The sequence below is a fragment of the Ischnura elegans genome, chromosome 9 (assembly GCF_921293095.1).
Source record: "Ischnura elegans chromosome 9, ioIscEleg1.1, whole genome shotgun sequence".
Lineage (NCBI taxonomy): Eukaryota > Metazoa > Arthropoda > Insecta > Odonata > Coenagrionidae > Ischnura > Ischnura elegans.
In genome coordinates, this window is record NC_060254.1 from 30,517,084 (window position 1) to 30,531,977 (window position 14,894).

At 36.1% G+C, this 14,894-nt stretch overlaps 1 protein-coding gene across 2 annotated transcripts in view; it reads right to left on the minus strand.

Annotated features, from left to right (window-relative positions):
- LOC124166125 (PC4 and SFRS1-interacting protein) overlaps positions 1 to 14,894 on the minus strand; it is a 45,018-nt gene that overhangs the window by 12,011 nt on the left and 18,113 nt on the right. The window contains exons 8-11 of one of the 2 annotated variants that reach the window (XM_046543780.1): positions 14,060 to 14,136; positions 11,883 to 12,076; positions 6,363 to 6,410; positions 1,326 to 1,500 (exon numbers count right to left, since the gene is read on the minus strand). In XM_046543780.1, coding sequence (XP_046399736.1) covers positions 1,326 to 1,500; positions 6,363 to 6,410; positions 11,883 to 12,076; positions 14,060 to 14,136 — 494 coding nt within the window. The remainder of the gene's footprint in view (positions 1 to 1,325; positions 1,501 to 6,362; positions 6,411 to 11,882; positions 12,077 to 14,059; positions 14,137 to 14,894) is intronic. The other variant, XM_046543782.1, reaches the window with a different exon arrangement.

The window sequence follows — 14,894 nt, forward strand, 5'->3', positions numbered from 1 at the left end:
ACATACAAGGCCATATTTTAAGGTAATTCTACACGTTGAAATTGCTGAACTTACAATATTAAAAACTTGGTCAATATTGGCCATAGTTTTATCACTTTGCGCCATTCTCCTTTGAGACAAGTTACTGTAATTCTGGGTGGCCAGTAATGCTTTGCGAGAGTCTCGTCTCGGCGGTTGAGACGAGAATTTCATTTATCGGCATTGTTGGAATGAGACTCTTGGCGTGGCGAGAGTCTCGCCTGAGTCGAGAGTCTTGACGAGAGTCGAGAAGTCTCGCCCCTTTGAGATTTCTTGACACCAATGTCTAAAATAGAAATAGTTTTATTTTTTCAAGAAGCCGGGAGTCTCGACGGGTGTTGAGAAATCTCGAAGGGGAGAGACTTCTCGAGTCTCATCAAGACTCTCGACCCAGGCGAGACTCTCGCCGCGCCGAGTCTCATCCCGACAATGCCGAGAAATGAAATTCTCATCTCGACTGTCAAGACTCTAGGGTGGTCGAGAGTCTCACATAGCCCTAGTGGCCACACATATACCTAACTGAAATTTCCTCACTTATACAGCCTTTAAAGAGTATCCATGCCTACCATATAATACACTCATACCTTTCCACAGAAAACATTATTATTCGTTCAACCAGCCATGATTGAACTCTTAGACAGAGTACCTTAAAAATTAACTTGATGCTCATAAATTAATTGTATTCCAAAGTCGATATTGATATAAAACATTCCTAACACTTAAGCCTGACATGCATAGTTGAAATTATGCACCATTTTTACCAAATTTTAGAGATTTTTAGTCAAAACGTTTTTTTAATTGTTATTTTGATGACATATTCATCTTAACAGTAGATAAAAATGTGGTCATAGGAAGTTAAACAATAACCAAAACAAATTCAGCTAACTCATGAAATGGAATGAATTTTAACATAGATGGAGTTAACAACAGACATCATGTTGGCAATCGGATGCTCAAAAGCCAGAGAGGATGAGGAAAAATCACCTTTTGACTTTTACAGTGAATATGAAATTTTCCAGATTCAATATTTTCTTTGCGTTCCATGATGCTCCATGCACAATGAATTACCTGACTTATCATGTCTTAAAGTACAGTAGCCACCCTGCTATTCATATTAAAAACTATTTAAACAAAATAGTCCATCATAAATGGTAATGGTAACTTACGGCTTATTTAAAAAAAAAGAAACCAATTAAATCTAACCACTTGTGAATAATAAAATGATAATGCAGAACAATAAACTGATTAGGGAGAGCACAGTTAATAAATAAAACCTTATGCAACCCAAAAATTATCTCATGGCTTACCATTCTCACAGTTTGAACAACCATGGGATTTTTCTTTAACATGAGAGGAGAAATTGTCAATTTGTCCATTTCATCCATGTAATGAATAGCCTTATCACAGTCAGCATTATTCAAGCTCATGTTGGCTCTGATGTATGCATCAAGCTCGACCATTCTGCACTCAATCTGCAACCACCTAAAATACAGAAAAAAGTGATAGCTCAAACTTGACATTAGCAAAACTTGGCCCAGAGCACAATAAGCAGTGGTTCCTGACTAATTTAGTGAATGCATTATTGCATGTAAAGTAATTTAGATCTAGAGATTAAGAGGAGAAAAGTGATATTTTACTATTTATAATTTGAACAAAAAGAGCATGAAAAACTTTCAGAAGAAATATTTTAATAATGATCACTAAATTATTTTTAAAATAGTCTCACCAATAACCTAAAAATGATTTCTTGCATTAGTAAATTGATCCAATTGAATAAGCATTCATTATTTCCACAGAAAGTGTTCTTTCACACAATAAACAAATACTTGTGAGCATCACAATCAACCTAACACTAACTTCGGAGAAGACTTTCATCCTCTCTCTCTCCAAGCACACATTTCAGCCAAAAACCAAAAGTCTAACTATTGGAGGTTCATGCTAAGAAGCAGTGTTCTAATAAGTGTTTATCATACTCACTGAAGTATGTTTTGACAAAAACTGTAGCAAAAGTAAACAAATACATAAATACATACTATCTTTAGCAGTCCAAAATTAATCAAAACTAATACTTCAATTAACATATATGGCTATTAACATATTTATCTCCGCTCCTGAATTAGCAGTAAAATATGTTTATATGCTGATGACGCTGTCATCTATTGCAAAATTAGTGATCACTCTATGAAATTCTATCATCAGATTTAAACAACATTTATTTGTGGAGCCAAGAGTGGGGACTCAAACTTAATCTGAGCAAATGTACGTAAATGTCGGTACATTTTTTGCAGAGTTTGTCCAACTTTAACTATGTTTATGCTGTGAATGGTATTAAGATAAAGGCAACAGACGAAGTGAAGTACCTGGGTGTTACAATAACCTTGAACCTATCATGGGGAACACATATAAGAAATATTTGCGCAATAGCCCTGAAGAAATTAGGATTTGTCAAGCATATTATGGGAAGATTTTCGGATGAGAAAGTAAAAGAAAGCTGCTATTTCACACTCGTCCAACCGCACCTTGAATATGCAGCGAGCGTATGGGATCTGGTGCAGGACTTAATCCGCGAACTGAACAAAATACAAAGGTAGGCTGCGTGGTTCGTTAAAAACCACTGCAGGCGTACAGACAGCGTTACCCAGATATTGAGCAGATTAGGCTGAGAGCTGCTGGAGACTCAGAGGCTGCACGCTAGGCTTAGATTGCTTGAACAATTGAGAATGGATATCTTTAAGAGCGATACGGAGGACATAACATTAGAGCCACACTATATTTCCAGGTCCAATAGAAGCGATAAATTAAGAGAGATGTTTTGCAGAACGGATAGATATGGGAATTCATTTTTCCCCCTACCATAAAGGATTTCAATAAATGCTAGTCGTAATTTCCTTGGAGCACTTCCTTTTTACTTGTAAACGGCTGGTGTCCTAACACCCCCTGCCACATGCCTTTTAGGCGGCATGCAGGGTATTATGGTGATGTAGATATGACCTATGGCCTTGTTCAGCTTCATTGTATTGTTGACTTCGACAGATCATAAACTATCTACATCTTTATGAGTTTCCTCTCAACTGGACTTCATTCACGAGCCACTCAAAACACATACTCCACTTAAAGGTATTACACCACATTAAATTCAATAACACAATAATAACTATTTATAGAAAGAATATTGGCTTACTCAATTAAGAGAGGTAAAAAGCCTGTGTAAAAAAACAGATGTAAAACAAGATCTTAAAAGAGCTCATAGGCTACATATACATTAGCAGTTGCTGCATATTTTCCTTCAAAAGTCAATTGCCTTGACATATTTGCATTCTTTAAGTTGACCCATATTGTGCACATGGATGGTTATTGTCAATGGTTTTTAGAATAATGTAGCATATTACAGAGTAACTTTGATATTGTTAAGGAACTAAAATGTTTACTAGCAAGATCAAAATGTCGCCATATTGAGTTAAGGCTAAAGTGAATGTTAAGTGAGCATCCATTGTGAAAAAATGAGAGTGAGGTGATACTTCAAGTTTATACAGCAATAAGGTCATTTATATTAAGTATAAGACACAGTCCACCCAATTTATGGGATATTGCGTAACCTATTCCATAAGGTATGAAATGAAAATCTCCTTAGGATGCATGAATAGCTGGGTTTGCTTGATCAAATATTTGAGCTACTTTCCAAATTTGTAACAATCCAGGCACTTAGGTTATTCTCAATAGAAATTTTTTAAAGTAAATCTGATTCATTTTCTTAATAGGGTTGAATTAGCACAGTAAGTAGTTCAAGGCAGCCACTTAAGATAGATTTCAGTTTCCAACAGCTATGTAAATTTTTTCAACCAACAAGCATCAATACTGTATCAGGCAGATTTGAAAAAAAGCACCATCTCTTGACTTCTTGATGTCTTCAGCCAATTACTAACTACATATTACCTCTACTAGGCGACACCTAATCCCTTCGTCACAATAAATTTACCATTCTTGTAATCTTATTTTTCCTAAATATCAGAAATACAGTGCAACCTCGATATAACGACACCCCACGGTGCACTAATAAACACTCGCTATAGCGAATTGTCGCTTTACCGGAGGTGGAGCAAATAATAGCCAATATACCTGTTGTGAACAGATATACAGGAACAGGAGTGGTGCGGCGACAGATAAACATCTATCCGATAAACGTAAGCATAAATCCAGGCGAAAGGCGATGTTTTTTTGCATCACTAAATTTCCTTACTCAAATAACGACTAACTATTCAAACAATTTATAAGCTGAATAAAAATCATGCAAAGCATTGTTTCGTCAATCATTATATTTATTGAACGACAGTTTACCACATAAATTTGAGACTGAGCACTCCATTAACTTCATTTCTAACAGATCGATAGCAATTACAGAGGTTAAGGAGTCTTGATGAAAGTCTTCCGGCGGTGAAACCCTCGCTATGGCGAGAGCCAACACCGAAAGGGTCTCGTAAAAACGAATTTTTTAACACTCTTATTATAGGGTCAATTGACGGTGCATGGGCTATCTCTCGTAATAGCGGGGGTGCCGCTATAGCCCGTACTCGCTTTAACGAGGTTCCACTGTACTCTTTTTTCAGCTACCTATACAATTAACCAACCTACCACATCCAGTATACACATGACCACAAAAACATCTCCGAATGACCGAATGTATTGCAGATGTAAACTCCCCATTTTGCTGTGAATAGGGTAGACAAAACCTGGGTTAAAACCATTACTAGGTCTCCTATTCTCATGGTCAATACTCATCCAGCTGGGAACTTGAAATCTCTCCCACCCATAACAGTCTTTGTAACTCCCAGCCTTTCCCTGATCATGAAAATCCAAGATTTATATCTGAAGTCTCCATACACTAAAAATGTGGGCCACTCACATAAATTTTGGTCATGGCTGATTCACATCAAACGTCATGTAAATTTTAAAGTTTGTGTTTGTGCAGCAAGGCAAATGCTACCATACATTCTAAAATTGATTATGAAAACATGGTGTTTGAGTTTTGATAGTTTGGAGTGAATACATGTACACTGGTCTGGTTCATGTTGACCAATTGAAAACAAGTGACAGCAAAACAAATAAAACACTACTACAGATATACTATCTAACTGTATACACAAACATTGATTTGCGCAAAGCATTTCAGGAGTGAGGGTTATAGCTCCATCAATTGTGACAATGTCATAAATCAAGGGCATGGCAGATTTAATTCACAAAGTGTGGTGGGTAAGTCACAGAAAAGAAGCAAGACATAAAGGGATATAAAGCAAATACATAAAAGAAGCTATGAAAAAAAATAATACCAAAACATAGCTAGATTTCATTCAAGTTTCTTATTTCCCCAAAAAGAAACTTACTTTCCTTATACCCATAATGCAAAATTTAAATTGATGATTTTAGAATTTAATTGTATTATTTTATTTCTTTTTGACAGCAAAAATTTCCTTATCGCAGAGATTAAAAGATGAAACATTCTCGGACACACAAGTGAGGCAGTCTAACTCATTCACAGCTTGTTTTTCACAGCCAAACATAATTACAAAAAAGCATAAGTGGATGGGATCTAAATAAAGGTATACCTACTTAGAAATGGGAGGCCGTTAATTCATAAAAATACTTATACTAACACTTGTAAGAGCAAAATTTCGAGTTTTCATTCGCTGTGAAACCCTATACACTCAAAACTCTCATATTACTAATTTAAAAATGGTACGTCATTTCCATGAGCATTAAAAGACCCACATAAACCTTAAGCCATACTTGATATATTTGGAATACTAATGAATTACATACAAGACAATTTTTTGCCTTCACTTTCAGAAAAGTAGATAATGCATAGAAATAGATATTATGATTTCATAATGATTGAGGCTTAGTTTGAGGAAAACTTAGCTAAAACTAAACTAAATGAACGGATGGTCCAGGTAAATGTATAGAATAATTAGTATTTCCTACTAATTACATTTCATACTCCAAGCAGTTTCTCATAAAACAGGTTAAGAATCAGAATTCTACAGGATTTAAATTTAAAAGTCAGCAAATATGAACTTTGGCTACATATTCAAAACTCAACTGACAATGATTAAATTGGGGAATTACCTGAACTACAATAAAAGTTAAAAATCCAAGATGGACATTGGCCACATTTAAAAAGCAACCACATAAAAACTATACAAAATTACTGTTGTGAGAATCGTAAGTTCAGTTCTAAACTTAATGACAATTTCATGAGGGAGCAACAAAGTTGCTAGGATAACTGACCCGATTGCATGCTATTCCAATCAATATAACTTTCAGAGAAACTTCATCTTTTCTGAACTTACGCACTCTCCATACCAGCAAGGCTTCTGCCATTATATCCTCTTGGATTTCTGGGAAAGGACACAAGAAAAGTGAACAAAAATCAAACCAGAGGCTCAAAATTTAAAATAAACGTTGAATGGCAATAGGATGAAGTCCTACCCATCAACAACATCTTAAATTATGATGGCGAACTGAAATACTTGCACTTTTTCAATATGTGAAGTCTCATTTCTGAACCAGTTAAAGAAATCAATGCAATTCCACAGATAAAAGTTGAGCTTGAACCAGACGTGAGAGTGATATTGATAAATTATGAATCATTCTTAAGATGACCAACATAAGGTTCCTAACAGACTGTCCTAATTCATAATGATATGCAATAAAGCATTTGCGAGTTTCATGTAGCCAAAGTTCAGCTTCCTCAATATCAAATAAAAAATTGGAGGGATATTCATGTCTATGAACATAAAATTGGAAGGCAATACAGCATACTCCTCATTATTCGGGCCAATGATGGGGAGAGGCGGCGTGGAATCGGAAAACACGAATAATCCAAACTTTCACTTCAATATCATTTAATTTACATATTCATGCAAAGCAAACAAATTTTATTTATGCAGACTGTCTGTTGCTTTAGATTGCTTCCAGGAATCATTAAGAGCTTTCTTTTCCCGACTGCGATCTTTTTAGCGGAGAAAACGTGATTGTACTCCTATTGTATTCCTACTGCTCCGAGTGATACAGTGAAACCTTGATATAACGACACCCCAAGGTGCACTAATAAACACTCGCTATAGCGAATTGTCGCTTTACCGGAGGTGGAGCAAATAATAGCCAATATACCTGTTGCGAACAGATATACAGGAACAGGAGTGGTGCGGCGACAGATAAACATCTATCCGATAAACGTAAGCATAAATTCAGACGAAAGGCGATGTTTTTTTGCATCACTAAATTTCCTTACTCAAATAACGACTAACTATTCAAACAATTTATAAACGCCGCACTGAATAAAAATCATGCAAAGCATTGTTTCGTCACCATTATATTTATCGAACGACAGTTTACCACATAAATTTGAGACTGAGCACTCCATTAACTTCATTTCTAACAGATCGCTAGCAATTACAGAGGTTAAGGAGTCTTGATGAAAGTCTTCCGGCGGTGAAACCCTCGCTATGGCGAGAGCCAACACCGAAAGGGTCTCGTAAAAACGAATTTTTTAACACGCTTATTATAGGGTCAATTGACGGTGCATCGGCTATCTCTCGTAATAGCGGGGGTGTCGCTATAGCCCGTACTCGCTTTAACGAGGTTCCACTGTACCTAGTTTCTGAAAACTACGCATCCGTGGCTGCGAGATCATGGATTCAGAAAAGTGGTTTGCACGAATGGTTCAAAACCACTGCGCGACATTGGAAACTACACAGCCAGGCACCACGCCGCATAGTCGCATCTCACACAAGTTGTCCAGGATGAAACTACTATGGGATGCGAATACGTGATCACTGAGCGTGATCGCGCACTGCGATGCTTGGAAAACAGGAACACGGAAATCCCGTGAAAGCAACGGGCATGCAATCATGCCATCGCGCAGCAGCAGTAATAGGAAACCAGGACTTATGGCTAATTGTCTTCGCAGGCAAGTGCCCAACACAATGTAAACATGCCCGTGAGCGACGAAATCTCCGTTTCCCTAGGGCCATATTCTACGGCATGCGAGGCCACAGCAATAATTGAGAATTTGGGATATGAAATATTCAATTAAAGATCGTAAATAACATTTTTCTTAATTTACGATTGGTTAAACATAGAAGAATCTTCAAAAACTAATAAAGTTTTCCCACCGCTGATCGTCATCTGCATGCTAGAGCAGACATCCCAGTAAACTTGAAACATTCCTTGTCAAAGAGTAAAGAAAATAATTCCGTTCTACAAAGAGGATTCTAACAGAAATAATAAGACCGGTGTAGCCTTGCATTACAATGCAAATATCCTGGTACTTTTGCATCCTTTATATTTTTTAAATAATGATTGAGGAAAACATCGAAAAAGTGTAAACCTCATGCACAGATAAGCTGCAGCACCGATAAAACACAGCCGGAAAATCAAGAGTCTGCTATACTTACAACCTACTTTAGAAAACAATGAAGATTACATTCCTCATCCAATTATCATTTCACGCACACACAAACATGAATTTATTCCAAGTAGAACCAGAAGTTCACAAATGAATAATGATAATAACAATTAATGTAGTTAACTCAAGGATTATCAATTCTTCCTTAATTACAGCACGGAGTATAAAAAATAACTATGTGCTCTTTTTATGAATCCATTTTCTCGTGATTACTTTCTTTTAAAAGAGGGATTTCTGTACTTTTAAATATAAATCTTCACCAATTTCATCAAATTAAACATTTTTAATAACTTTTGCCAGAGGCTTCTCATTTAATCATCAAGACTAAGTCAATATTTGATATGGTGATCACATTTTCTCAAGACTAATAACACCTGCCCATCCAATAATTCCTTATGGAAATGCACTAGAAGTGATTGTAAGAGGGGAATTCCAAGGAAATGGTTGAAGTCTCTCGTTTAATCAGTGACAAGTGCTCAGCAAGTAGTGGTGAAGACCACTCCGAGAAATTTAAGGATACGATCTATGGAGAAATTATCGATTAAATTCAAATTTTCCTCACACACATTTACCCTGAATATTGTCACTTTCCCATTGCATACCGACTTGTGTTTCACTTGGAGATGCTTCAGCAGTGGTTAGGTGGATTTTGCACTCCCTCGCGATTATTTAATGCCACGGTGCAAGCAGATGCAAACATTGAGATCTCCTTTTCTAAATAAAAATATTTCCACATTATGGAAGACATTTTTATCAGTATATCATTAAATTAAATTACAACGGCGCAATCTGCAACATAATTAACAATATTTTGTACAACATGGACTTCAATTGCTGTGAAGTGTGGGCACTATGACGCAACAATATATTTTAGATTGCTCAATTTGAGGAAAGAGAGGGCAGCAGAGGTGCAAAAATAAGAGATGGAAGGGAAGATGCATGCTTCCTTCATCTTTCAAGTGAGGAGTCTACGATCAAGGGAGTCAAGGGACGAGCACCTCCTATCTTGCAGCTTTGTGACATCATTGCATTCAAGGAGATTATGGACAAGCTAAGTGATGTATACCTTTTGTGTTTCAAATCCACCTCGTCATGTTTCAGTGTTGAATATTGTTATAGCCTTGTTGTAATTAGAAAGCTTTCTGTCAATCTATTTGAGCTTAAAAAAATTAAACATAGAAATGAATTGTGTTTCGTCTCATTCTTTCTTGAATCTTGTGCATGTCATCCAATGCCAAAAGCTATCTTTAGACACCTTTGGCTCCATTAGGTGACTCAACTAGCAGTTGGCCTCCATGAACATTGCATTGAAGCAGGTCGGCTGAAAATGGTCAGTGAGTGAGACAGGGAAGGGATGAGACAAGTTTCATTTGTTCTCATGTAACATAATATTTTCCTTTGAAGGCAATGATTCATCGTCGATGCGGTTTGAGAGACAAAAAACATGAGAGACATGGGTCGAGGGCTAGGAGGGGGCTAGTGGATTTGTGAAATTGTGAAATTTGCTAAGTAGTCACTTCTGACGTGGCTACTATCCTATGGTGCTGAGTTTCCCCTGATGATTGTTCAATCTCTTGGCAAGATTCACACTATGTGCCTGTCTTATATCGCCTTTAAATTTTCCACAGCTAAAATCCTGTACCATAACCCCCCCAAGAGATGTTGAAATGGTTCATGCATATGAAAAGCATCGCAGTACATTGACACATGTGAAGAAAAAATCTGAACTCTTTCCTTCTCCCTATAATGGAATGCTGCAATCACTGAAGTATAAACGTAAAATTTCATATTTCCAGATTTGATTTATTCAGTGAATTTGGATCCGATTTAATTATCTGGTGAAGGGCATAATATGTTGATATTTGGATCCAAGATATCTTATCCCAATAAAAATTGTTTAAAAAATGAAAATTTCATCTACTCAAAAAACACTTCGCTCTTCTGCACACCACAGGATTCTACTTATGACGTAGATGTCACTGTTTATCTCCGTGCTTCTATATGGTGTAGGGAACACCTGCTGATGTTCAGCGACAGCCTCTTCCAATAGCAGGGGTGACAGGAAAGATTTTCTAGCTACAAACTGTTACAATAGCACTAACTGTAATTTATAGATATCGAATTATACAGTCAAGCACTCCAAAACCAGCACCATCGGGACTTGGGTGATGCTGAATTTGGGAATTTCCCAGATTTCAGGTGCTATGATAGTAATCAGCACAAGATGGGGGTCTTTGATGATTTTTATGAAGGAAATCGATAAGGTATAACAAAATGATGAGAAATTTAAATAAAATATCTTTAATTTACTAATTACTTATGATTAATAAGAAATCAACCGTGTCTACCCACACAATTACTCCTACTCAAACAGTAGGTGGTATATCAAAAAAACAGTTGACAGAATGCACATTATATTGCAGAATATGAAACACAAAATGCTAATTGTCAAAAAATAAAGCAAATAAAATATTCTCTCCACTCCATGATGCACAAAGCCTCTGACCTGAGTAGTGGGGCCAAGTCCCACCAAGGCAAATCAAATAATCTGAGAATCACATCAGCAGGCAACTGTTACTGACTTGATGATAATGAGTAATATGAGTAACTGTCATTGATGACAGATACAACAGGGAGTAGTTTGGTCAAAAATGGGAACCAGTTTCAGCATGTGAAAACAAATGGAATTATTCAGCAAAAGTTGTTTCTTTTGAAGCAAGCCTTGTGAATGCTGCCAGATTATGGGTGCTCCCAGATTAGGGAAATCCCGATTGGTGGTGTTCAGCTATACTAGAAACCTATTCTGGATCATGAAGAGTCTTACTTTTGGTGTTATAGTACTTGAGTAAATAAAACCATACCACACTTTGCAGCCTGTATCACATCCATAGGACTTATGATATTATTGAAGGTTTCTGAGGCATCTGCATTGAGCCAAGGAGCTATTAAAACTGTCAATTCCAATTTAAATAAATATATTCTGAGGAAATGCAACCAAAGCCACCTAATTATTCAATCCCACAAAGAGAGCATAGAAATGGTGCTAAGGAGAATTATTCATAACTTGACATTAAGTCAAGAACTGCGATCTAACACATTCTAATATTTTGTTGGTGAAATTTAGTTATAATGGTGTGTTTATCTCAAAGTGAATTATTTAAATTGGAATTATGGAGGAGCACCATGCATTTAGCAATGGAGTAAAGAATATCCACTGATGTAATTACTAGTTCCCAGCTACCTTAAATGAATGAATAATACATTTGTTTCCTAATAATCTAAATGATCACAGTAGATTTTTGAATAGACTAAAATCATCAGCAAAACAAGAAAACTGAGATGTTCTGTAGATAGGGATAGGAAGCGAACAATTCAAGTTTTTCATGCCCAATACACTTACCCCAAAACCTCTTGCTTCAATTTCACCAAGCGTGTTTTCTTCAGAGCTTCCTTTTCGCTGTCCTTGAGAGCCAATTTTTCCTCAAGCTCAGCTCGGAGGTGTGGTGGCACATTATCTGCAGACTCACCAATGTTTTTAATACGCAGAGCATTCCTTGCAACAGCAGTCTCCCAGCGTATGCGCACTTTGTCCAACTGTGACAAAATAAAGCAATTACTAATTAGATAATAATTCACAGCAACAAATCCAGGAAAGCACTATCAAAAAAAATGTTATTGAATGGACTCATCACCATAAGACAGAAAATTAATACCACAAAAGTAAGGGAAATATGGGAGTTTTTTGATACACAGTAGTCTGATTGCTGACGAATGTGATTAAGGAAGATGCACAATGATACTCATTAGATTAGGCATGGCTGGTTAAAAATAATTCACATCAGCTGTATAAACTTGCTTTTATTTTAATATTAATTTTCATGATGAAAAAGGAACTAATGGATCAATAGACTAGCAAATCGGGTAATGGAACATAAGTAGAATTTCATAAGCATAAACATTGTTTACACCGTGAACAAAACATAGTAAAAGATCAATACAACCCTGCCTCATTTAGCAGAATGATTCATATCAATTTTAGGTCAATAAATATCATCAGATTCATTGCCAACATTTTGGAATATAATTACACTATTTTCCGGACTAAGATAAAACATATGGATAAGAAGATCAACAAAATTAGCCACAGCATTATACCACTTTGTCATTCACACCTATTTAAGTAGCTCAAAAAAATTTAGTTGGATCATTTAACATCAAAAATGTATATTGCAGTATCGGAGTCATTGGGAAATAAACTATGGAATAAAAACACTTTAATGCTCCATTATTTCTGTCTAATCCTGATTGCCATTTTCGAATATAGCCATATGCACGAAAAATATGAATTATAGTATCATTAAAACACTATTAAAACAATAACACATCTCTCTATGACAGAATAATCACCTTCCAAAAACAAAAATTCTTGTGATAAAAATTGGTATGTACTGTAAAATTGATCATGTTCAGATTTTTTATCTTTCTATTTATTCTCTGACATGACTTTTCCCTCAGTCACCATCCATTATTGGTGATCTACTGTAAATCTTTCACTGTTCACTGATTGGCGGGTAAAATGAACAAAATAGCATTTCCCATTCTAGTCTCTTCCAGCAACAGGGTAGTTTCCTTCATCAAAGAAAACGAAAGGCATTTACTGCGATTCGTTACCCAACATTAGTGTATTCATAAAATACAAATTATTTGGCTTTACAAATCCCATTTTAGATGAATGTTAATGGTCAATTTTAACCTCATTTGAAAAAGGTCGGTTTGGCACCCATGCGATGCCACTCCAAGTGACAAGTGACTCCACAGGGACCTAGATTCTACACGAGTAGTCAGGAGTTTTACATCGTCTGAGAATACCAATACATGCATGTGGCACAGAGCTCAGGAAAAAATTTCTAAATAATCACCTATTAAAATTGCCTATAGTCGGAAAGTTTTCTTCGTTTGATAAGGTATCCTTGTTTAAGCCAAGCGCTACCAGCTAGCAGGGCACTCAGCTACCTGCTAGCAGCCTGAATCGTATCAGCACTCAAGCCTCGCCCCAAGGTCACCTCACAAGGTGGGAGGGGGAACCAGAAATGCATCACACGGACTTTTTCCCATCATTCCTACTTAGCCGTCGCGTTTTCGCGCGCTTGAAATTTTTCACTTTTTGTTTAGTCGCGAAAAATAGATATCGTCATTGAAAAATCTAAAGGCGTAAAATACGTACTCCAAGAGTAATAATCTTTCGATTTAGGCAATAACAAAATCATAGGAAACCACCCTATTAAAGGAATACCTTGACCTCCATAAAACCCTGATGGACCAAATATCCCAGGTTGCTTGGGGACATTTGTAATAATGTACTTTTATACTTAATCCATAGATGACACATAGCATAGTTTGGCCCCACACACAAACATTTCAAATTATTAATAATTATTCATTTCTAACATTAAAGTCATGAAGTACAAGCCAAAATATCTTGACCAACTATCCTTTTTCTCACAAGATGTGAAACTTTTAAATAGGTATACCTCTTAACTTTATTACACAATTAAATAAATTAAAATATGTACTAACATGAGTCAACGGGGGCCGGTTAGTTTGGACAACCATTACTCTTCTTCGAGCGATAGCCTCTTCATCCTCATTTGTAACTGCAATGGAAAGAATGCAAATACATATCAGGTTACTTATCCAAAAAACTCTGACATTATAATTGAAACTCACAGGGCAAGTATTCAAAATCAAAGTGAAATTCTTCAACCTAATACATACATGTACCTGTATATAAGCACCTAATTTTTACTGAAATAAGGGTGATAAAAATCTTTGAGCCTTAATTGACAAATTATCACTGACCAAAGGATAATGATGCATAAAATTGATGGTTTGATGCGTGACTTAGTGAAATTGCTTCATGTTAAATAAAAAACTTTGTAGATTTAACATGTGATTCTTTTTGGTGTTGTTTCCTTATTTATAGGCTATCAATGATATTGATGGGGTATCTGTAGTTTGCAGCTACCTGTTTGATTATGATCAGTTTTTTAGTTAAGTTAGCCTCTGGCATTAGGATGCTAAGCAGTCTGTGAATAAATGAATGGAAAGCAAGACATTTTTTGTGAATAGCGATGTCTGAATGAGGAGTGAATAGCTTGATCTGTGTATGAATGCTTGCTAAAAATGGAAAATTCTAGTTTCTGGTTAACTTTAGAAATGGTAATGCCAAGGAAGTTGAGTGTTCCATTAATTTCAGTCTCCTTGGTGAAATTTAAACATTTGTATATACTATTTAGATAATTTGTGAACAACTCAAGTTGCCTTCTTGTGCCAGACCAAATGTAACTGACATATCACCGACATATCTATAGCAGCAACACGCTTATTTAACAATTTCACTATCATGGGTTAA